General features: G+C 49.6%; 1 protein-coding gene across 1 annotated transcript in view; it reads left to right on the top strand.

Annotated features, from left to right (window-relative positions):
* Positions 1–25469, top strand: part of CREB3L1 (cAMP responsive element binding protein 3 like 1) — a 67150-nt gene that overhangs the window by 25411 nt on the left and 16270 nt on the right. Inside the window, exons 2-5 of the mRNA XM_054027979.1 lie at positions 12522–12750; positions 17769–17929; positions 19802–19880; positions 23436–23593. Of these exons, the coding sequence (XP_053883954.1) occupies positions 12522–12750; positions 17769–17929; positions 19802–19880; positions 23436–23593 (627 nt within the window). The remainder of the gene's footprint in view (positions 1–12521; positions 12751–17768; positions 17930–19801; positions 19881–23435; positions 23594–25469) is intronic.

A 25469-nucleotide genomic window follows, 5' to 3' on the forward strand; every position in this document is an offset into this window, starting at 1 on the left:
ATTCATCAGGCAGAAGTTTTCCTTAAGCTCTCTGGGCAGACCTGCAGGGTTTGTCTGTAGGTTTGCAGTTTGGGGGCTGGCTTCTTTTGCAGGCTGCATAGTGACATTTTATGCAGATGTGCATCACAACAGAACTCTGATTGCTTTTTGGCTGCAACGTCTTTGAGAGCCCTGGGGAGGGAGCTGTTTGGGATATTTTTTTAAGGGAAAGTGTCTGGGAGGAGATGAAGATGTAGCAGAGTTGGATTTGAAAGACAGGCACTTCCTATGAGCTGATGAATTGTTAATAAGGATAATCCCATTCCTTACATTCCTCTAGCTTTTCATTGCAACCCGTCCCAAAGCACTCGACTAACTGCACAGCACCACCATCATAGAGCCACCTCGAGGGGGATGCATCAGCCAACCAACACACTTTGTACACCAGAGAGGGGAGGAGAAATTTTGGCAAAAGACATCAAGATAAACCCCATATCTTACCAAAAGAGCTCTGGACTCTCCCCTGGCTACAAACAGAACCATGCTTTTTAAGATCTCATCACACATACAGTGGCATAGAATTCACCTTATCTGCCTCTAAAGGCTGATGGCTCAGTTGACCCCTTCAGCATTTACACTTGGGATTCTAGTGAGTCTGTTAAAAACCTTTTGTTGAGACTGTTAAGCTACTCCTAAGAGCTAGGGCATCTGCATTAACCCTAGTGAGGGGGCTGAGGATGTCCATTACTGATGGGTAGTGATGAGTATTACAGATCTGCTTCCTCTCAAAACTGTTGCTGGCATTAAGTCTCTTTCGGGGCCTGGACTAGTAAGGGGATAGAGAATAATGAAATATCTGTGGGGGTTTCTGTAGTCTCATTATGGAGTGCTGCACAGAGAAACACAAGTAATTCTGCAGAAGCTCTGCTCACAAGAGCTGATTGAGATAAGAATATACTATTGGCATTAATAGCCATAAATAAAGAATGCTAGAATTTTTAATTGACAGATATCCTGAGTTCTCAAAGCTCAAGTCTTCACAGCTTAATCCTATGAAGGCAAGATTCCTGGATAACCAAAGTGGGGTTACACTCCTAACCTTAGGGGAGGGATCACTCCCATTTGTCTAAATGCTTCACTTTGGAATAACAAGGTTGTGCTCCCTCGAGTGTGTGGGTCAAGTTCTGCTTTGACTTTATACCCCATTAGGCTACGATGAGTTGTAATCCAGGGCAGAATTTTGGCTTTTGTTGTGTATGAACTATATATGGAGTGAAGGTAGCAGGAAAGAGCAGGGATTCCTTCTTCCGTCCTTCAGGATGCTGATGACTGGAATGGAGAGTTCCCTGTCTCCGTTCAGGACTCTGCAGACTCAGGTAGCTCCTTGCAGCTGGCAAACTAGACTTCCCAGCTATATCCACTGTACAAAAAGCATATGGGCCTTGTCTGCATTAGAGAAATTTGGCATAGGTTTGGTGCAAGTGTTCCCCATGGTGCACAGGTTATCATACTACTGTGATACCAATCCTTTTGGTACCTTCAGTTTGGGGGGCTCTGCCCCACACCCACAGCATCACACACCTACCAGGATGCTTTTAGCCTCTTGGATACTCGCAGTTTCTGGGACTCTGCTCCCTGCAGCAAAACCAACATGGCCAGTTGTCAAACACATTTACACAAAGCAAGCTGAGGCCTGATGTGAGGCAGGGAGATGTTGGTGGACCTAGATTTCTCTGGGACTGTAATAGCAGGCGCTTTTAGTGCCTCTGTTGGAGGTGCTGGGAGAGCCAATCAGAGTGTGATTTATACATTTTCCTTATTCCTTTTGTTTTGGGGACAAAAACATAAAGTTAAAAAACAAACCCAACCACCCCCAAGTGCCTGGTTGTCTCTCAAAATTCCTCCCCAATGAAGGATGTGAAAAGTTTAAGGTAAGCATTGCATGACTGATTCTGGCCACATGGTTTTGATGTGGTCTGTATTGTGTGTGCGTGTGCTCGTGTTTTTAACAATATTGTGCATTCCATCAGCTGATTTTTCCATTGGGGGTTGTGAGGGAGGAGGCGGTGAATAGTAAACCTCTGTGTCTGCCACAGATGGAGATGCAAACTGTGGAATGAGTGAGTACCAAAGTGCTAAGTCGACAGAGATCCCAGACTGGAATTGTCTCTTCTTAGACACTCATTAAAAACAGCCAGAGAGAACTGGGCAAAAAGTCAGAAACATGAAGGGATGAGGTACTGAGACCAAATCATACTGGGAATCAGAGGATCAGAGTCCGATTCCTAGTTAGGTCTGATACATGGGGACTGGGTGCATCAGTAACCTGGAAGAATCTCATGTGAAGCATAATTTGAGATGGTTTGGGGATTCTGCTACTGAGTCTCTGAGCTCCAGTGTTTGATCAGCAAACTGAGTCAGAACACAGAAAGCTTTGACACCAGAACTAAAAGGTGGTACTGGAACCCAGATAACAAACTGGTATTGCATGGGTGGCCTGGGGCTGAGAGCAGGGGCTACAGACAGGCCAGCACTGGGACCTTGTGCAGATTGTATGTGTGTGACAAGTTCAAAACACTCCCAGGTGTGCTCTGGACTTGAATCCTTTAAAAAAACCAAACTAACAAAGCAAGAGCCTGGCAGCACTGAAGTCTGGTACAGGTCCAGCAGTGAAAGAATCTGAACTGGATTTCTATGCCCCCCTCCTATCTCATGCCTGGATTAACTGTTTCATGTTTGTACAGCACAAAGAGGGGAAGACTTGTACTGTATGATTACTATTTGTATGACTGTCCTCTGAATGCAGCCCCAGGGAAAGAGAGAACTAGAATTGGGTTCTGTGACCATCTGAGTGTAGCTTTGGAAGAAGGCGGCTCTGATGTGGGTTTGTGTGAAGTGACATTTCTAACATTCTCTTGCATTGGGTCAGGTTAGTTAGTCAATGGGAGTTGGGAATTGAGTAACCTGGGAAGTGTTCTCTATGGAGTGGGGCAGTCACCCTCCAGCCTTCGGTATTTCCTTCATGATAGCAACAATGCTCCCAGATGCCCTGGGTTTCAGACTGCCACACATGATCCAAATTGATTTGTAATTGGTTTTAGTGAAGCAGATGGAGACCAGAGATGGTTCTGTTTAGACCCAACCATGTCCAGATCCCAGTGTCTGCCGGGAAACTCAGAGCTAGCCATGCTGGTTTGAAGAGTTGGGTGGCTGAGTTAGTTTTAGCAGTTTGCAGCTGGTTAGTGGATCTGTTGTATGAATCCGTGTGGCTCCATTCCCACTCCACCCCTACACAAACACAATGACTCAAAGGCACAGACTCATGGGCCTTGGGGAGGCCAAGGTCTCTTTGTATGAAAATGAGGCAATAGCTTGTCTGACCATGAAAATACCATGCACCAACTACATCTCCCCAACAGGCTCTGAATTCAGGCTGCGGGCAGCAGCATTCTCTGTAGGAATACCCCCATCCTGTGCGTGGGGACCTGCTGGGCTCGCCTGTTTTATCACACTATGATTCACAGCACAGACAGCTGGAACATGGAAATCTGAAGCAAAAGGGAGGAGAATTTCCTCCTCTTGGACACTTGCCCCACTTGCTCGCTAAAGGGGGGATTTCTCCCCCCTTAATCCCACCCTGTGAAGGGTTGTGCCCCATTCGTGGTCCTAGGTAGCCTGGGGGAAGTGGCACCCTATTTATAAGAGGTAGTGATGACTCAGTGAGGTGCTCAGCTACTACAGTGGTGAACGTGATACAGGAACCCAGAGAGGTGCTTGTGCCCCATCCAGCTTTCCCCAGGTCACGCTTACCCCGGGCAGAGTACCCGAATCCCGGCGTGAGATGTGGCGGGGGGGGGGAGCACAAGCCTTGCGCGGGCGGGCTGTCTGCCGGGGTGCCTCGCACCCTCTGACTCCAGGAGCCGGCGTGACGAAGGCAAAGAGCGCTGGGGGGCCGGCTAACTGCGGTGACAGCGGCCCTGGGACCAAAGGGAAAGCAGAGCGCCGGTCGCTTCCCGCCCCAAGTAGGCCCCGCAGGGCAGCGGCAGAAGCGCATCCCCTCGCACAACCTCGGGCCGGGCCGGGCCGGCTGCCCCCGTGCGAGCTGCACGTGCGGTCCGGCCCGGGCCCCGCTCGGCCTGCGATCGCGCGGCGAGCAGCTCCGTTCTAACCCTGCACTCCTCTTGATCGGCACAGCTCATCATCGCCGAACAGCTGCTCGGCTGGCAGGCGCTTCCCCATTGGCCCTGGGTCCCTCGGAGCTGTCCAATGGGCTGTCAGCTTCCTCATTGTGTTCTTTAGAAGGCCTCTTCAGGACGTAGATTAACCCTTTGCAGGCCCCGTGGCTGGGGTGGGTTCCAGCAGAGCTCCTTGGTCCTGTAGCTCGCTAGCCCTCCCTACTGCCCGTTTCCCCTTTCTCCTCGCGTCCTGTTCTTGCCCTTCTTTCTTCCCACCTCTTCTCAGCTTTCCTTCGCCCCCTGGCAGCAGCCTCCCGGCCCCGCTCTTGTAGGCTCAGAGCTGCGAGGTGGAAATGACTTGGTGCGGTAGCCCCAGCGCACGATTGGTCGCCACGGTCTCTCCTTATGTGCCTGGTCCAGTGTTAAACGTCTCAGGTGAGGGGTCTCCCGCCCTCTCTCGCGGTCTGAGTAGGAGGCTGAACTGGCCTAATGCCCCGAGGCCGAGTAAAGGTAGTCTGCTCATGTTCCAAGGGAGCCCAAGCAGGGCAGGATGGTTAGGACACTAGCCTAGAACTCGAGTTTGATTCCCTGGGCCACCACAGATTTCCTCTGTGATCTTGGGCAAGTCACTTAGGCTATGGCTACCCAGAACCATGGTAGCAGTTCGGGGGAGGAATGAGGCTCCCACCCCCGTGCTCCTCCTCTTTCCCCCAGAGGACCCACCCCCTGGTCAGGTGGAAAGCTGGAGCTGGGCAGTGGTAAGAGCTGTCCAGGGAGCACAGGCATATGTGGGAAGCCCTAGATCCTCCACCAGTCCTGGGTGGGAGGGCGGAATGCCTGAGTTCCCAGCCTGGGTCCCTACCCTCTGGGCATGCTGCCCAGGGCAAATGGAGGGCCTCATAGTGAGTAGGGGCTAAGGGAAGAGGCTGGTGATGCTGGCAGCCGCTGCGCTTCATGGTGCGGGAGCTGATCAATGCACCTACCCGAGGCTTGACGTTTGGGTGGGCAATGAAGCCCTATGCCCCCCAAACTATGCCCACGTTAAAAAGTGGGAGGGCCATGCCCACCTCACGGTTCCAGCGCCCCTGCAGTGAGGCATTGCTTAAGTGAGTAAAGACCCACCGGAACCTTAGGATACGTACGGCTCTCTACGTGCCCAAGCAGTGCCTCCTCCATCTACATTGCTGTTCGTATCAGGTTAGCATCCCAATGCCTCTGTGCTGCTGAAGCCTTTCCTCACTGCAGGGAGCTGCTGGAACCTTTCCCCACCCCACGGAAAGCATCCAGTGGGGGCTAAGGCTCTGGCAGGGGGAAGGCAGTTAGGAAAGTCTCTAGTAGCTGCTCTCTGCTGCCAGAGCCTTTCCCCATTGCCTGCTCCCTCCCAGAGCCTTTCGCGGCTACTCACCAAAATGGATACAGCTTGCTTTTCACTGTAGTGTCAAGCTATACGTACCCTACAGGCTGCTGCCAGTGCAGAGAAGGCTGTAGCCTCCCTGTGCCTCAGTTCCCCATCTATAAAATGCAGAATATAGCACTACCTTACCTCTCTGAGGAGTGTTGTGAGGTATATTACATTGTTGGAATCACATATGTACCTCAGATGGGCATATGTTTAAGAAAAAAAATTGTTATTGAAAACATTTGTAAAATAAATAAATGAATCAGTTATTAGCTGGAAACTGATCTCTTCTAGTTTTATGTGGCCAAAGTGCAGAGGAATCATTACTATCCAGAAGAGATCCTGGGTAAGAGTAGTATGACGTTTCTAACAACTGCCACTTCCTCTCTCTGATATCTGGGATAGCGGGTTATCCTGCCCCAGTTTATTGAACACTTTCCTCTGATTATCTGGAGTCTGCGTCATCCCTAGCAGGACACATGGCACCTATCTCTAGAAATTGTAAATCCAGGCCCTTGACACAGATATTTTATGGAAGGAGCTTTTGTAATGAAATGTGCATGATATTCACTGTGATTCCATGAAATGTCAGGGACAGGGGCCACAGCCAAGGAATAAAAACACAAGCACCTTCCATCTAAGTTTCAAAATACATTACAGGTTGAAAAGAAGTAAATATCATACCTCTACTGTGAGGGATTGGACCCCTGGCATTGTTTGTGATGGTGTGAAACTCCTCTCCTCCCACGCCTATCTGTTAATTTTAATGTCAAGCTTTGGTACAGGCTCTAGAGCTGTACGGTCAGCCTTCTGAAAGTGCAGTGTGTCAGGGATTTGGATGTTTTCTGAAGTCTTGCCACTAAAAACGATTACAGAAAAACTGGTCATGTTTGGCAATCTCTGGGAAAGATTGAAGGCTGGAATAGCAGGTGGTGCTGCAGATCAGAATTGAGGGCCTGGCATAGCAGTGGGGTCAGCAGATCCCAATCAATTGGATTGAAGTGTTTCAGCTGGGCTGTATAGATATCCAGGACTGGAATAGCATGGAGAATTGTGGGTTAGCACTGAGGTGTATTGGCAGAGCTGTGGGAAAGGACTGGAATAGCAGGGAGCTGCAGGTTAGGATGGAGGTGCATGTTGGGGAGGGGCTAGATTGGGATAGCTGGTCTGCAGATCAGGACTGAAGTGCATTGGTATAGCTGTTTAGAGGTCCAGACTACGATGGCAGGAGGGATTGAAGGTCGGGATGGAGATGCATTGACTGCATTGTGAGAGGAAAGCTTGCATAGCATCTGCCCACACTCTGCCTGGCTCTTGTTAACACTTCACTTTCATGAGCACTAAAATTCACCACATTTTTAAGAGAGTGAAAGGACTGGCTGGAGCATGTGGCTCTTCTTTCTTGGAATGAATAGGAAATCTCTGCTGTGAAGCTGGAGTGCAGAGGCTTCATTCCTCAGTGAAAGCAGAGAAAGGAAATGCAGATGTCACAGCTGGAATGGGAGATTTATCTTGGCAAGCAGAGAGGAAAAATATTTAAAAAATAAAAGAGAAAACTTAGAAGAATCCCCTCCGCATTTGCTAGTCTGCCAACATGTGCAATACCTCCATCCTACAAAGGTCTTAAACTCCTGGATTTGGGCTACAGCTCCCCTGGACTGGCTCTTTGCTGGTTCCTCTTTGGAGTGAAACCACTGAGTTTCATAGCAGCAGTGACAAGGCTGTGAGAACTGAACTGAATCTGAAGGGAGATTGTCCCAAAGCAGCTCAATAAAAGACGGGGAGGGGAGAGCCCACAATAGCGGGGCTGGCGGAGGAGAGAGATGAGGGTCCAAGCTCGGGTGACTGTTGAGGTGGGGGAAATGGAGAGCTCACATTTAGATGTCTTATGCTAGCTCCCACGGTAACTCTTGTATACGAGGAAGGGGCTCTTTAAATGAGAGGCACAAACACATGGAGCTTGACATTCAAGCAACTCTGAATGTGAGGTCTGGGTGAAAACATGTGGTGGAAACATGTTTGGATTATTCAATGCATGTGTCAGTCACCAGGCTTGGGAGGGTGCAGGAGCCAGTGTCTCAAAGACTCACACTCTCTCCTTGCTGATGAGTTGTCTTAACTTGAGCAGATTTTCCTGTGATCTCAGAGATGCTTTTGGGATAGCTGTGTTTGGAGATAGGCTGCTCCGTGGCTCCAGCACACACATGCATACATGCATATCCCATCTCCATGGAACAGTGTTGAGGGGGAGGGGTGCCAGAGACCGTGGTTTGGATCAGGAAATCCTGCACATCATCACCATGGGGCTGCTGTCCCTTGGCTGCCCCCTTCCTGACCGCTCATTGGCAGTACCGCTTTGGAAATATATCTCGTGATATTTCTTGGCTGCAGAGCATGGTCAAAGGGAATGAGAAAGAAGGAGAGCATGAAAGGGAGGGGGAGATAGCAGGAGGGAATGATGTGAACGGAGAGTGAGCTGTTAGCTTTGGAGCCTATCTGGAAGAAGTTTTCTCCAAGTCAATTTCACGTCCCTCCCTTTGGACTGGGTTGATGAAGATCACATTTCCTAGCTGGCTTTAACTGGGACCGTTTATAAGAAGGTGATTTCAAAAAATCATGAGGGAGATTCTAGCTATGTGAAGTTCACTGCAGAATCCTTCATCATATCACAGCTGAATCCCATGGGAGACTTGGCAGGTCTCTCCTAGCAGGAAGAAGATGGTCCCAGAAGGAGATTCTAGACTAGGAAGATGCTGTGGGACTCTGAGCCTGTTCTGTGCATCTCCTTATTATCCCCATCTTCATTCATAGCCAAGCCTTTGTGAATTCCTTCCTTAGGCCTCACTCTTAAATTGTGTGTTTCTGGCCTTTGCTCTATTGATCTCCTTACTGCCAGAGCATTAAGTAAAGTCTATACAAAGTCTAGTCCAGGGACTTTTACAATGTGGTCCACAGAGGTCCTCCTCTTTAATATGGAGGTGTGGTCTGCAGAGACTACAGACCCCATTATGCAATGCTCCTTTCTGACCCAAGTGGTCACATTGTATACCGGCTTCTGTAGTTTCCCTAAGGCTTCTCCAAATTAAAGATGAGGGTAGTTGTAAATCTGCAGCCTTCTGTGCAAATTAGATGCAGCTCTCTGGCTCTTGGCCAGATGCCAGTGGAGGCCTCAGGGAGATAGAGTTTGGGCATCCTGTGTTAGTTGTATATGTATTTATTAGATGTGTTTCAGAGGCGTCCATCACCAAAGGCTCTAGACTGCCCATTACCACAGGATCCAGGATGCCCATCACCAAAGGATCTGGACACACAGACTCTATTTTATCATTTTGCCAGATGAACATGGATAAATGTACTGCTTAGAAATTTATCTCCAAGCTAATTTTATGTGTTGGCAGCATGGGAGACCAAAGCCCATCAAGAGGGACACAACAGCACTTCTGTGACTGGGCAGTTCACTGCGCAGTCATCTCCAATATAGATATGTCCAATTGTAAAGTGGTGTTATCACCTGTATTGGCTCTGCCTCCCCTTTATCTCTCCTTCCTTTCCCTCCCTGCCCCCAATCCACCCATTTCTTGCCTCTGAGCCCCTGTCAGCTTTTCTGGGTAAAAATAACAATTTACAAATCTGATTTTTCTGTGTGCACTTGCCCTGGTGCCATCTTTGATAATAACTGTAATTATCCCCAATCTCAGAGACTGACCTACCTTAAACACAGCATTCTCTTATCTCTGCTACCAGGGCTTTGGAACTGTGCTCCACCTCCACTCCAGCTCCAGGCAAAAACCTGCAGCTCCACTGTTCCGGAGCTGCTCCGGACTCCAGCTCCGGGCTCCACTCCAAAACCCTGTCTGCTATCCTCACTCAGAGACACCCTAGATTAGTCCTGAGCTGGTAAATGAGTGTTTGGTAGAGATGAAAGGGAGCAGCACTGGTGAACAGGCAGTTAGAATATTTACACCTGCTGAAGGATCAGAATCATAAGAACGGCCATACTGGGTCAGACCAAAGGTCCATCTAGCCCAGTATCCTGTCTTCCAACAGTGGCCAATGCCAGGTTTGCACCCCCTGATATTATTGCCTTTTGGATCTGCAGAGCGGGTATGGACCCCTTTATCTCTCCCACTTCCAGTTCTCTCCTCACTGTACAAGTTAGCTAACATCCCTGGAGGAAAAGTGGTAGCTTGAAGCAGCTCTCTTGCATCTCTGTAATGACAGCTTTGACATCTGTAGCCACATTTTCAAAAGTGGCCACTCATTCTGAGTCCCTTTAATTTTTGGGTGCCCAAAAGAAAAAGTGCCCTAAATCAATGGCTGTTTTGAAAAATGTTGGTGTTTGAGCCAAACAGCTGTGAAATTAAGAAAAAATCTCCCCTTTCCTCATTTATAACCTGTAAATAACCCTCCTCCAGTGGGTGTCATGCCATCATACCTCCTCTGTTTATCCTCTACTTGGGAGATCATGGTGTGATCAGGGATCCTTGTTCTAACTGGAGTTGGGATGCAGATATGAGGATTTTATGTGAAATTACTGCACGATTCAGTGCAACTTCTCCCTGATTCTCTCCCCACCCTCATCCCTTTTGTTAATACAAAGTTATGGAGGAGATTTGAAACTCACAGAAAAGTAATTGATGATTCCCACAGCAGCTGTTCCTCCAGCCCTCAGCACATAGGTAGGTTTGACTGTGGATTTGTTCTTTTGTATATTTGCTCACCTTGGAGGGAGCCTGGTATGTCAGAACTCTGGATTCTTTCACTTTTCTACTTACATTCCCACCCTTATGACTACACTATCATCCTTTCTTACACTGAGTTTGCTTGTTTCATTTAAAAAAGAAAAGACACAGGGCAGGTGCAGCAGCGTCTGTATGAATGTGTGCTTTTTAGAGCCAATGTTCCGAGCAGTGCAGCCCCCAGACACGCAGGAAGAGGCAGAGATGCTACTTTCCCAATGCTAGTTAGATAACTTGGGTAAACCAGCAACAGAGGGTCCTGTGGCACCTTTGAGACTAACAGAAGTACTGGGAGCATAAGCTTTCGTGGGTAAGAACCTCACTTCTTCAGATGGGTAAACCAGGTGTCTTCCACTGACTCAGTGGCCTTCTCCTCACAAAGGGTTATGCCCAAGGCAACTTTGAGTTGTTTTCTGTTACTCATCCAAGCACAAAAATGCTTCTAGATACCTTGAAAATGGCCAAGTGGGTTTTACTAAGCTACTGAACCAAATTTGCCTCTCCCATAGAACAAGCTTGGAAAATGTACTGTGCCCAAATGTCCTGTGAGTGGCTGAAAACCAGGGCTTAGAATTAAAGTACCTCCTTCTCAGTCCTCTCCATACTGTCTGTAATCCCAAGGGAGGTTTGGATGGCTTCATGTCAGCCTGCCCCTGGGGTGACTGGAAGGACAGGAGTGAAGGTGAAGGAAACAAAGGCACAGAAAAGCTAGTGCCAGGAGGAAAGCAGGAGTCGCAGACTCCAGAGCTGGAAGGGAGCAATGCTTCCTTAGTGCTGCTGTGTTGTCTGATTTTCAAATCGAAGGCAGGGGCATGGGAGGGTGTGACCAACTGCAAACTGCTCCCCCCCTGCTCTCTTTGCTCTCTCCATCTTCTTCCTGGCAAGGTAGGGGGGCTGCCCAGCTGCAGCCTGCTCCTCTCCCCAACCCTCTCACTGCCAGGGCTCTGTTTGCAGAAGGATATTGTGCTAAAGTAAAACAAACACACCTTCCTGTTGGAACAGGAACTAGTGGAGTGTGGTATCCGGGGTCCCCTGGCCAACTCCTCCCTCAGCTCTGCTTTTAGAGAATGAAAGGAATACACACGCCTGTACCCTCTCAGGCTCCTCCTGGTACATGGCCTCCTTCCACTGGTACTCAGAGGGCTGTAATGTATGCCTCTGTCTTGCTCTCTCTTTCTCTCTCTCACACACATACATGCCATTGCTCTCAATATTTCTACATTTTGCTTGCAGTGCCCCCCACCCCACCCCATATTCTCCCCTCTTCAGCCATTCCTGGCCTGCCTAGTCTTCTCTGACTTTGGGTCAGCTCTATCCAGATCTTTTAAGACCACCTACGTAATCTATGTTTCTCTTTCTTCTCTCTGACCCAAAAGCATCACTCTGCTGATAAATGGGATCCCTTTTCAGCTGGCTATGGGTAGCCATTGTTTTTCTCATTGCCCCACCAATGTTTTCTTGTATCAAATGGAAAAGTTAGTGATCTGACTTCTCAATAGGAGTGCATGTCTCAGGGGAAACAGATTCTGCATGGGATCAGATTTATTGGCTGTCAGTGGAATGATTGTTTGCAGTTAACAGGCGGCCATCTGTGGTGTTTAAATTTCATCAGGAAGCAGAATTTCACAGGTGTTAACTGGCCTTAGGACATTCTCATAGGGTCCACAGAGGGGTTGTGAAATCCTAAAGGAAATTAAATACAACATGGGGCCTTCCTGTTATTTTGATCACACTAATGTTTGAGCACACTGATAGAAATCAGTGGTTGGGTTTTGTTATCCTTGGTACCAGGGTGCCTACTGCTGCTTGGAGAACACATGGGAACATTTATGTCACTAAACACAGGCTCAGAAGAACACATTTTGATGTACTTATATTTTTTTACCACACAAGTTTTCCTTGAGCTCTTTCTTCTACTAAATAGTATATGGTATAAACCCTACATAGACAGATAGATGGGTACATAAGGGAGACAGAGAGATAGCTAGTTGGGTATGTACAGGATAGATAGATAAAAAGGCAGGTATATCATTGAGCATTTGAACCCTACCTTATAAGTAGAAAGCTGATTTTATCTAGCTATCATCACTGATCAGAATAAAGGATGGAGATTGTTATTTTTCATCCAAATGATGTGTGTGCTGAAGTTTTGATCACAGTTCAGTGGAAGGCTCCCTAGCCCCTACTGGAGCTGACGATAATATTCTCTTTCACTTGGTTCCTTCTCAGCATTTCTCCGAGCATCTGGATCATTTCTCTGAGAACATGGAGGATTTCTCCAATGAACTCTTCAACAGTTTCTTTGATGATCCAATGTTGGCTGAAAAGAACCCTTTACTGGACATGGACTTGGACCCTCCTACTCCGGGCATCCAGGCAGAGCACAGCTACTCGCTCAGTGGAGATTCTGCTCCCCAGAGCCCCCTCATGCCTATCAAGACTGAAGATAATGCCAATGGTGAGCACAAGAAACCCATATGCAGATTGCCGTGTTTCCAAAAGATGTACTGCATGTCCTAGAAGAGCTGATGTCTTTAAGCAGAGGTGGGGCCTGCTTGACCCAAGTCAGGCTCCTCAGCGCTGGGGCACTGCCTAACTGCTTTGACTTAGTACAGTTAGTCAACGGATAAATTTGTCCGTTGTTTTATGAATGTGGTCCACATTTTTTCTTACATTTCCTATACTCACAATATAATTATTCATTTCTATTGCTGTGTGTTATTCATGCTGATGATTATGGTTTGTGTCTCTGCGCGCTGTGTGCTCCTGGCAAACTATAGGCAGCAGTTCCATAGGACCCTGGTAAGTTGGGAGTGGATGCACTGGACTCAAGTCCCTTCCTGGAGCTTACCAGTGAGGTTTGGCCTGGATATAGGGAGCACGAGCGTACAGGGAGCCTGCAGCCAGTTGGCTCATGTGGAAAACTAAGTGGCTTCCTTGTGAGTGGCTCTCACTTAGAGGAAGACAGAGAGGAACAGTTATTTCAAACCCTATTTTTAAAACAATTCATTTCAGGATAATTCATGATGGCTGGATATTTTTAGAGCAATCCTAACAGAGAGTCCTGTAATTTGCGGGACTGTGTGGGTGTCCTGGCAGCTGATGGACACCAGGCTGCCTGAAAAAGCTGTGTCACTGATTCAGTATATACAGGAGAAGAAAGCCCTTCCTTTTAGCAAGAGCAAGGGCTGGGATAGAGGTTTCCCCATCATAGCCAGGAACTATTCCTGCTCTGTGATAACAAACACCAAGAAAGGAGAGAAACTGCCATCTGCTGCCTCTTCTTTGCAAATTACACAGTCAACACCTTTAGGGTCAGTACCCATAACTCAGACAGTACATCAGAGGGTCACCAAGCAAGGGCCCTAACATCAGGCCCGACAGCTTTTCCTTAACCTTCAAACATTCAGAAGGGTTTCCTGTCCCTGACTTTAACACTAACACATCCCTGCGGGGGAGGGGGGGGGGGCTCAGCAGAAGCAAGTATTCTTGGGCAATTAGCAAAAACCACACAGGTAAGGACACACACCTTAACCCACGTGTGTTGACACACGCACACATTGAAAATAAACAAATGAGAATAAAGATTATAATGATAGGGTGAGAAGCAAACAGGATGGAGCAGTGAAACACAAAACAAAGATTTGCAGTTGTACTAAGCTAACTCAGGAGCTTGTATCTGTTACACACGTTACCTCTTCCCCTGCATCCTCTTTCCATATATTGTCATGTCTCTGCTTAGACTGCAAGGTCTTTGGGGCTCTCTTATGTCTGTAGAAACCCTAGCCATATTTGGGACACTGAGGGTGACAATCGCTCTTGTGCAGACTATGCACCAGTTAAACCCCACTTAAATCAATAGGACTGAAGTGCTGTGCCAGCCTTACGTTACTAGTCAGAGGGTGCAATTCACCTCTGTGCAGCGAATGAGTACAAAATATCATTGTGGCAGGCATACACACAGTCACATGCAGGGGATAAAAAACTGCATGTCCAGGGTTATATCTGGCTCATATTTGAATGTGATACACATTTTAGTCCATCTGTGAATTGGGGCCAATAGCCCTATGCTGAAATTGTGTGGGTTAACTCTGCATTTTAATGTCTATTGATATTTGGACCCAAATCCAGATTTATCTCTGCATTGTACCTATTAGTGCTGCCCTTAAAATGCAATGCCAGTAATGGTTTTCCTTTAACATCTGTGAGGGTTAAGTATGCCCTTTCAGCCTGCAGCATTCTCAAGGGAACCTAGGCTGCCTCTAGTTTTGGAGCCGGCTGTGGCCTTTTACACATTGGCTTCTCCATGCTTCCCTGCTGTCCTCAAAAACTTCAGAATCCTGCCCATCCCAGGCTAGGCACCCACTAATTCAGTTAGGTTGTGAGGTTCAGGTTGCTCATCAGTCTCACGAGCTTGCTTTTCAGTGGAATCCATTTGCCTAATGGGTTATGGGTACAAATATGGAACCTCTGGTTCCAGGTACCAGATTGCAGTTCTGCAGACCAGGGAGTGCAGTCATGATTTCATGCCCAAGAGCAGGCTACAGTTCTCTAGAGCAGAAGGTGTAGGTCTGATTACATGCAAGTGGGTGAGCTGTTGATCTGTGAAGTCCAATTCCATGCCAACAATCAGGCTGTGGTTCTGTAGCACAGAGAGGAAAGAGAAATGAAGACACTACATTTAAATATATTCCCCTTCTCCCCTCATTTCTCTTCACTCCCTTCCCTGTTTCCAGAGGAGCAATACATTTCTCATATCTGTGTGTGATGGGTCCGTATTTTTTACTGCACACACATTTAGGATGACCAGATGTCCTGATTTTATAGGGACAGTCCTGATTTGTGGGTCTTATATAGGCTCCTATTACTCCCCACCCCCTATCCTGATTTTTCACACTTGCTGTTTGGTCACTCTACACACATTCCAAATATCTGACCGTAAACAATGTATCTAGAGAAGCATGCTGAGGCAGAATCTCCAGGCACCACTCACACAGCAGGATCCAGACGCATCATCAGTGTTTCTAGATTATCTGTACCTTTGGGACCACCGAGCCTGTGGAATGTAGATGCATCCATGGAAAATGCCTTCTCATCTGGTCCTGAACGACACCCTGTTGGCTGGTTCATCTCTGTAAGCCAATAGCTCTTGCAGGGTGGGACAGACAGAGGGTTTTGGCATGGGGACAGGAGAAGGAAGGACAGCATGTGCTTGTTTGGGTGTTCACTGCTTGGCCTATTTGGAGTGACAGAGCTGGGGGCTGCCCTCTCACCTAGTTTATTCTAGACAGGAAGAGCCCCTTGCTTGCCCTCTTCTGCTCTGATTAGTAACAAGTCCAGCAGTCACAGCACTCGCAGGCAGAGGGAGCGTCATTCCTCTTACAGAAAGGGTCATGTAAAGCTTTCCAGTCCAGCTTTTACCATTGTAGCAGAACAGCTGGATGGAGGGGCAAATTCATCCAAGTTTGCTGGATGCAGGGCCGGCTCCAGGCACCAGCCCACCAAGCTTGTGCTTGGGGCGGCACCTGGAGGGGGGCGGCGCGGTGCTCCGGCTCCAGCCGCCGGGGAGAGCGGGGCCACGGCCGGGGCTCACCGCCTTCCCCCCAGCACTCTGGCTGCCGGGGAGAGCGGAGCCCCGGGCGGGCTCGCCGCCCTCCCCCCGACGCTCTGGCTGCCGGGGAGAGTGGAGCCCCAGCCCGGGCTTGCTGCCCTCCCCCCCGGGGCTCTGGCCGCCCTCCCCTGCCGCGCTGGGGGGGGGGGAGAGCAGCTGGAGGCTTTTTTGCCTGGGGCAGCAAAAAAGCCAGAACCGGCCCTGGCTGGATGCAGTTACCTGTGGCCTTGAAACCCATTCTCTCCCCCGCTGTCCAAAATACAGGGCCCATCCACATTAGAGCTACAACTGTGAGTTCTGTAACTGGTTTTGGCTTGGCCTCCTTAACATGTAACAGTTCAGCTTGTGTCCACACAGCAGCTTTGCTGCCATCACTATTGTGTTATGCATTCACACCTACTAGGGTGCCTAATCATGTTTGCATTGGTGCATTCTGGGAAAATCTAGGTAGCTATCCCATAGCGCTTCAGCAGGGAATAGGCATGGGGAATATACATACAGAGCTGCACCAGCAGGGCATGGATGAGGAAATGTACTCGGGGACATACTACTGCACAGAGAAGGAAGGAGGACAAGCTCAACCAGTTACACAGGCACAGTTAGGGAGTCCTGTCCACACAGCAAAATAAGTGTGCCAGACTAGTTACAGGAAGGCAACCAGCATAGGCCACTGCCAAGGGTGACACATGGTTTACACAGCCAGAGTTTTAACTACATTCTATGTGGGAACAAACCAGGGGCTAAATTCTGTGCTGTGCCTCTCAGAAAGCGTAGCCCAGGAGCTGTTTGGGCAAAGGTGGCTTTAAGCCACCTTTGTGCCACCTGGATTCCTGAGTGCACTCAGGGCTGATGGGGCCCCAACATAAGTGGCTGTTCTGACTTATGGCAGCCTTCTTATGGCTGCCTACAGGCTACTCTACAGCGCAGAATGGCCACTCATTCCCTGCCCCTGGCATGTCCCCTACACTGGGAGCTGCACGGAGAAGCAGTTTACAGCTGCATACACAGGCTCTATGCAGTTCCTACACCAGAGGAACTCTCTTCTGGGCTTTTGTGACCCCTTTACAGTCCCTAGCTGCTGCCAGAGCAATGTCTAGAGACGAGGGTAGTGGCAGAGAATCTGTCCTGGTTAGAGCTAAGCAGGACATGGTTAGAACTAACCAGCACACTAACTGGTGATATGCTGTGTTAAAGGCCATAGTGTGGCAGGGCCAATGAGTTTCCAGTGCGAGATAAATGAGGAAGGGAAGTGCATTAGGGAGGAAGATGTATGACCTGAACCAGGTGCAGAATAGTTTCTTGGCAGGCTGAGGTGTCTAAGGAGCAGGAAGGATGGGACCAAAACTCCAGAAAAGAGGCCAAGTGACTTCACCTTCTCTGAATTAACCATTATCTCTTTTTGTCTGAGATCCAACTCCTGTGATCTCCTGTCCCCCTAAATATTCACACCCCAAGCACACACACAGAGGGGGGCACTCAGGCCCATTAAGTGTTCCTCAGAGGGCTTTCCCTCTCCCTCCACACTAATGCTTCTCATGGTGAAGACTGCAGCCTGCTTCTGCCTGGGGGTGTGGAGCAGCATATATGCATTCCTCCACACCAGGAGAATGAATGTCAGCACCAGTAATGTCCATGAGGAGAGGGATTAACTGACCCCTTAAATATTGAGGGTATACACACACTTGTGCAGCAGCAGTACCTATCACAGATCTTAATGCAGAAGAGAGACACCTATATCCCCTACACACCTTGGAATGGGACCCTTTGCAGATAGAGTAAAGGATTCTGATGTCTCTTGCCTTGTCCTGTTATTGCTGGTGTCCCAAGAAGCTCGGAGTTTGATTCTCATGCTGTGCTTGTTTCAGACCTGGAGAGTGGAGTGTGGTCCCTTGGGCACAAGCTATGCTCCATTATGGTGAAGCAGGAACAGAACCTGGCTCCAGAACTTCCTGAATCCCAGCTTGCAGCCAGCTTAGTGCCAGCGCTGAACCTCAACCCACTACAGAGACTGCCAGCACCTGAGGAGGTGAGCCCATTTTACTCAGAATATGTGTCTGGTAACTGGAACTTCCCAACAACAAACCCTGACACTGGCTTGGCTCTGTAGGCCCTTTGACTGCAGTTATAGGCTCCTCCTGGACAGGAGGCTGAAGGTGAAACAAAGCTGATGCCCAACTATTTCCTTATTGCTAGTAATTTCTCACTTGAAATGACAGTTAGAACAGATTGAGACTCCGTGTTAAACTCACCCCCAGTTTTAATTAAAAGAGCAAAAGGACCAAGGGGCACTTACTCCTCCTTTGTAGACACTGAAAGATTTACCCCTCTGCAACACAGTAGACTTGAAATTATGAACAGTGTGGGTTAGATTCAAACCAATGTCCTTGAGGCACTTGGTGTGCAATTTACCAGCTCCAGAGCCATCTAGTTGTTCACTAGCATTTCTACTTGATGGAAGGCCCTTTCCTTCCAATCTGCTGATATTTCTTTAGCCCTTGGGTTGTTTTTATCAAGCCGCGAACCCATTCTACTGGCGAGTGTTCAAAGGTGGTTCCCCAATGAGATAATTTTAGGGAAGGCAGAATTAACAAATGAGCTGAATATGAGCCTCATACTCCTGAGTCCCTCTCCCAGCCCTGCCGCTGACTTGTCATGTGGCCTTGGGTACATCATAAAATCTCTCACTTTCCCAAGCTGAACAATGAGGATAATAACCCTTCTCTGAGGTTCTTGTTTGTGAGGGCAGGTGGATGCCACGCACCAACTGTTAACGATTGTTATGAATATTTCCAAGAACTGAGGAACCAAAGCTCTCATCCACTCCCAAGTTCTTAAGATGTCTATTTCTCTGAAGAACACCCTTGGATACTTGCTGCCCTTGGTGACATGGGGGTGACTGAGGGCTCTGTTTGGCCCTGGTTCTGGTGGGGGTTCTTGGGAGAAGGGAGGTTTGTCCAATCTTGCATGGTGCTGAACTGTCTTGCATCTTGTGACCCATCAGGTACAGTAGATTCTTTCCTGGGTTCTCTTCCTTTTTTCACTCATGTTGGGCATCTTCCCTTTCAGACAATTCTATTAAACAAATCAACTATTCAAGCCAAAAATGCACATAAACTTCCTCCGTTATTTACGCAGCTTGAACTTGCTGTGCCCTCAAATGCAGATTGGTTTTGTGTGCCTGACAATTGTAGCAAGGGCCCCCCTCAGCTGTGTTTACTGTCTGGGGGAGTTTGCAATGTATCTGTTTAGTGTAAAAATCTCTCTTGCCTGTGGTGGAATGGGGGAAGGGAGGCTGGGAGCAGAGAGGCAGTTCAGTCCAGCTGGGAATAACGTGCTGTTCATGTTAACTCTTAATCCATTTGATCAGAAACAGCTGTTCAGTGGCCCTGGTGAAAGTCCTAAGAGCACTAGAGGGGTTTTACTCCATTTCTCAAAGCCTGTATATATTCTCCCAGCTCTGATTAAGGCAGATCTAAAAGAGGCATCCCTATTGAATTGGGAGGACAGTTTAAATAGTGCTTTCTGGGTCTTGAGCTGGGCTAATGGCCAAAGAGGTAAATGTCTTCATTCAGAGATATTGCCTTATCATCTGCAATGGCAGCATGGCTGTGTGTGGCTTCCCCTCCCTCAGCAAATTCACTTGTTTGTATTCGGTGTTTCAGGCAAAGATAGAGATTTTTGATGTGATTGTGTGCTGTTGGTTGTCAGTGTACCTGCTGCTAGTGCAGCGAACAGGCTGGTGGGGTAGGCTCCAGGGCATGGGGTGGAATGTGGCAGAGAAGAGAGTTGGTGAAGCAGTAGCTGCAATCAATACACTCTGCGAGGGCTGTTTGTGAAAGGTGGGGAGGGAAGTGAAAAAGACACTCAGAGACAGCTGTGTGCTCTTGCTTTTTCACAGACTCCAGTAGAAATGACTCCAGCACCTGTGATCAAAGCTGAGCCCAAAGAAGTGAACCAGTTTCTAAATGTACCAGCAGGTAAGAAAATAGAATCAGCCAGCTGGTACTTAGCCCAGTCGTGCATCCCCTCAATATTACACAGTTCTGGCTGCAAAGCCTCGTCACTCCAAGCCATGCATATAAACACACGAAACAACTCTCATACACCGAGCCTTACACATACAATAACAGGGCAGGCTGAGATGGGTTACCATGGAACCCCTATCTTCATGCAGAATTACCTGTGTTCAGATAAAATGGAATTACCCCATGTACAAATTGCCACATACAGAATTGTTTGCAACTCCTGTGTACAAGAAACTACCTTATAGCTGAAAATATATATGAGAGATCTGAGCATTGAAAACCTCACAGGGACCTTGGAGCTATCCAAAAACAACCATTCAAAAGCCAGGAAATTCAAAATTCAGTTTAATTTGAAAGGAACCCAAATATTTGAAGTCCGAAAATGCACGATTAAGGCGCCATTAAGAACTCTGACTGCCCCAGAGAGACCCAGCCTGATCATGCTCCCACATACAATAGGGCCCACAGGAGTGGGGTCAGCCCTCTAAGCCAGAGCTGAGGCACTTCTCAAGCACCTGGTGACCTGTTGTGATGCTGAGCAATCAGAGCCACTTGGGTGCATTAAGTACCGTGGCAAGTGTGTGAGCCCCTGAAATGCTTTAATAATAACAATGCCTAACTCCCATATAGCACTTTTCATCAAAGTGCACTACAAATGAGGTCAATAGCTTTATTCCCATTTTACAGATGAGGAAACTGAGGCACAGAGTGGTGCTTGTTCCCTGGAGACCTTCCTGTGTTTGAGAGTGTGCTGGGCGGCGTTTTGGAGCAGTATAGCTGAGCCAGGCACAACAGACTTTGCATGCTGTTTTGGTTCTTATACCATCCGGATACCTTGTAAAGATCCTCAGCATTTTGGCAAACTCCCTAAAGATGGCAGAGCCAGTTCTTTGGAAGTTGGCTTGATTCAGGCATTGCTAATTTGGCACTGCATGCCTTTTGAGACATGCTTTCTAACATCTCTGATTTTGTCCTGGGCACTAGACCTCACCAAGATCCGTTAGAGAACTCATTTTGTAACCGAGATTGGAGGGATACTTTAGAAGAATCTTAAATGATGATGTCACCTACTTATGTCCTACATCTGTCTGAAATACCTGACTCAGATCTAGTAAAAACATTGTCCCTTGGCTGTAGAACAGCATTGGCATCAGGAAGAGAGCCTGGCAGCCACTGCACAGCATGGTTGGGGCAGGAATGGGTGTGTATATGTGTGTATTTAGAAATTCTAGGACTCATCCTAGGCCCTGGGCACTTCACCATACTTCCCAACCTTTCAAGTGGCTAAAGCGGGCCATCTCCACTGCAGCCACTGAGTCCGTGCCACACTCACTCTCCACTGCGGGTTGTGAGTGCAGTGTCACTCCTGTCTTTGAGCAACCCTGCAGCCACTGAACATGCCTGATGGGGTTGATCATGTCCAGAAGCAGCTGAAGTTGCTGTCTCTCTGCCTCTGCCCAACTCCCTGCCAATGGTATGCACCGTGTGTAACATGCGTACAGCTGCGGGCGGGTGGGCGCCACCGAATGTGGGAAATGTTCTGTTTCAACCAAGACAGGGGTTTTGAGGATCAAATTGGACAGCCATGTGAAATCCAGGCCTGTTGGGCCGTCTGCTTCACACTAATTAAAACTAACAATACTGCTTACAAATATCACATCCCTATAGCACACCTGCTTTTATGAATATCAATAAAACTGGCCTCCTTGCTAACAATGACCTTCGTCAAATTTCACCATATCCCATCTCTTCAGCCTGCCTCTTCCCCAAATGTCTGTGAAGAATGGTGGGCCTTGCAGCATGGCCAGGTTAGCAAATATAGGCCGAGGCGGACGGAACAGGGAGCTATATCCAAGGACTAGAACTCTGTGCAGGGTACCACAGCCAACAATTCCCTCTCCTTTAAGCCAAGCACATGGCAGCATAAGAACCTCTGCTGACTATAATAGGCGGTTCCAATTCAAGTATTTCTTTGGGAAGCAAGTTCTGGTCCCATCCCCCCTGGCAGGGACCTCATTCCATTCCCCACTCATACCCCCTCCACAGGGGACCCAGTTCTCCCTCAGCCCAGGGATTTCCCTTCTCTCTTACCCAAACAGTGTGTGAGCCAGTGCTACTGGGAGCAGTGGCAAATTAACAAATTTACAAATTAACAAATTAACAAATTTGCCACCCCTAGGCCCTGAAAAAATTGCCGCCCTCCCGCCCCAGCTCACCTCCGCTCCCCTGCGGCAAGCCTGGGAGAGAGGCGGGAGAAGGGAAGTTGTGGCGCGCTCGGGGGATGGCGGCGGTGGAGCGGAGGTGAACTGGGGCGGGGAGCGGTTCCCTGCCCTCCCCCCAAGGGTTACTCCCCACGCCCGCTGGCCCCAGCTCACCTCCGCTCCGCCTCTGAGCACGCCGCTACTCGCTTCTCATCCCTCCTTCCCTCCCAGCACTTTCGCACAGCAAGCCTGGGAGGGAGGTGGAAGGAGGGAAGCGCGGCGCGCCCGGGGGAGGAGGTGGGCCGGGGATTTGGGGAAGGGGCAGAGTTGGGGCGGGGCCGGGGAGGGAGCGAGCAAATTTGCCGCCCTAGGCCTAGGCCTTGTTGGCCTAAGTGATAATACGCCGCTGACTGGGAGTCAAGTTCTCGGGGGAGTCCCTTGCAATCTGTTGTATAGGAACAGACTCCCTGTGCCCCAGGTTGCAACACCATTTGGCCTGGCTGTCCCTCCATCTGTACAAGAGGGGCAACAGGGTCAAATTTCAGTGGCATTGCAACAGTACTGATTTAGTATGGGACCACTGCTTAAAAGTGGTCAGGCCACGCCTCCCCATCCCCTCAGTTTTGCAGCCTATGGAACTCTGAGCAAGTGCAAGAGGAGGAAGTGTTCACCCCCAACCCCTCCTAATTGGCACCACTGACTGTAGCTGCAGCTGTATCACATGGGGTAAGAGGCACTGCTGAAGTGTCCAACTGCCAAACTTTCTGGGGCTGAATTTTTAAGTGTCCATGATTCTGAATGTCTCAGACTGGACACTCAAAAATTGAAGCACCCAAAATCAGAGCTCCTGAGTGTTCTCAGGGCCCATTCAGAGCACATCATAGCGATGGAATCTCGAGGTGACAAAGGCCTGGATAAGGATGGCTAGCTTGCATCCTTCTTCTTGAGCATCGTTCAAAGAAAGCGACTTGGTGCTCAGGTAGTGCCTGTGGCCAAAAACAGACCTGGCTCCAATAAACGCCTTAAGGGCAAATATGGAGAATGTGCTCTCTGTGTGGGGGTCATGGCACAACCTTGGATGGTTCTTCCATTTATTTCCCCCAAGCTACCAACATTGTCTGTGTCTTTCCTGGGTTGAGCCTCAGCTAACTTGCCCTCCTCCAGCCACCAGTGTGCTATGGGAAGTGCTTTCTCTTTCCATCCCTCTCTCATGGAAGCACTTTGCCCTGGTGCTGTCCATGGCCCCACACCTATCCCAGTAGGTTGATGTTGTAGTGATAAATGTGCTCTCCTTACTTCCCATTAGATGACTTGGTGCAGATGCCTCCAACACCTCCCAGCAGCCATGGTAGTGATAGTGATGGATCCCAGAGTCCGCGGTCCCTGCCTCCCTCCAGCCCAGCCCGGCCAGCTGCTCGCTCTTCCAGTGCAATCTCCACCTCGCCTCTCCTCACAGCACCACACGTAAGGAACTAGAAAGGAGACATCAGAATTCCAGCTGGATACAAGCTCCACCACAGCCTACAATGCAGGGTTCTTTGTGCTCACAGGAGCTGGGAGAATTTACCTGGCTGAAAGTCAAAGGGTGACATTAGTTGTTAGTCTCACTGTTGATAATTTCTGCTCAGGCCCAGGACTGGATAACCAGAGGGGCGCTGCAAATCAGGAGTGAGCTCAATTGGCAGAGCTGGATGGGACCCCAGGCCTGAAGTGGTGAGCGGGGGGGAGTGTTGCAGGTCAGGGTTGAGGTATATGTCAGAGAGAGAGTGATGAAAAGAGACTTGCATAGCACCTGCCTGTGACTGCCATGCTCCAGCCAGTATTAGGTTAGTCCTTCACTTTCAGGACCACCAAATTCACTAAAGAACACTTAAGGGAGTTCCTGGGAAGTCACGTAGAAAGGACATGTGGTAACTGCTTTTCATGAGCTCTACAACAAATGCCCATAGCCCACAACAGCTTGGGGAGCAGATGTATTAGTTAGGGTTACCATATTTCAGCGAGCAAAAAAGAGGACGGGAGGAGCCCCGCCCCTGCCCCTCCCACTTCCCGCCCCCCCTGACCTCCCAACCCTCCCCCCGTTCCTTGTCCCCTGACTACCCCCTCCTGGGACCCCTGCCCCTAACTGCCCCCCAGGACTATCTAAGCCTCCCTGCCTCTTGTCCCCTGACTGCCCCAACCTTTATCCACACCCCCACCCCCAGACAGACCCCTGGGACTCCCACGCCCCATCCAACCACTCCCCACCCCCTGACAGCCCCCCCCCCAGAACTCCCAACCCATCTAAACCCCTCTGCTCCCTGTCCCCTGACTGCTCCGATCCCTCTCCGCACTCCTGCCCCCTGACAGCCCCCCCCCAGAACTCCCAACCCATCTAAACCCCTCTGCTCCCTGTCCCCTGACTGCTCCGATCCCTCTCCGCACTCCTGCCCCCTGACAGCCCCCCCCAGAACTCCCAACCCATCTAAACCCCTCTGCTCCCTGTCCCCTGACTGCTCCGATCCCTCTCCCCACTCCTGCCCCCTGACAGCTCCCCCCCAGAACTCCCAGCCCCCTACCCCCCCCGCTCCTTGTCCCCTGACTGCCCCCTCCTGGGACCCCTGCTCCTAACTGCCCTCCAGAACCCCACCCCCTACCTAAGACTCCCTGTTCCTTGTCCCCTAACTGCCCCCTCCTAAGACCCCCCCCCAACTGCCCACCAGGACCCTACCCCCTACCTGTACCCTGACTGCCCAAAACTTTCTCCACTCCCCCCAAAAAGCCCCCCCCCGTTTCTTGACTGCCCCCTCCAGAACCTCCCTGCCCCTTCTCCTGCCCCCCTTACCCTGCTGCTCAGAACAGGGTGTTGGGCTCTGTGCGAGCCGGACACGTGGCTGAGCTCCCCAGCACAACAAAACCCGGTCCCTGGCCCTGCACAACAAAACCCGGTCCCAGATCCGGACCGGGTTGCAGGGGAGAGCTGCCCTTGTATCAGCACAAAGTGCTCTCGCTCCCGTTTTGCTACGCTGCATGGCAGAAACCGCTCCCAGTTGCAAAAGGGGAGGGCTGCACTTTGTGCTGAGACACTTGCTCAGAATGCAGGGCGGAGCTCCTCTCCAGCTGCTCCGGAGTCCAGCCCGGGACGTTCCTGCAGCCCTCCCAGCCGCTCACTCTGCTGTGCCGGGGGAGGGGGAAATCCCGGACATTGTGAGTGCTTTACAAATTCCCCCCGGACGCTATTTTTAGCACAAAAAGGAGGACATGTCCGGGTAAATCCGGACGAATGGTAACCCTATATTAGTGAGCAGAGTGGGAAGCAACTGGCTGGCTATGTCACTGGGAACAGGTTCCTGTGGCTGCA

The sequence above is a fragment of the Malaclemys terrapin genome, chromosome 4, assembly GCF_027887155.1.
Source record: "Malaclemys terrapin pileata isolate rMalTer1 chromosome 4, rMalTer1.hap1, whole genome shotgun sequence".
NCBI lineage: Eukaryota > Metazoa > Chordata > Testudines > Emydidae > Malaclemys > Malaclemys terrapin.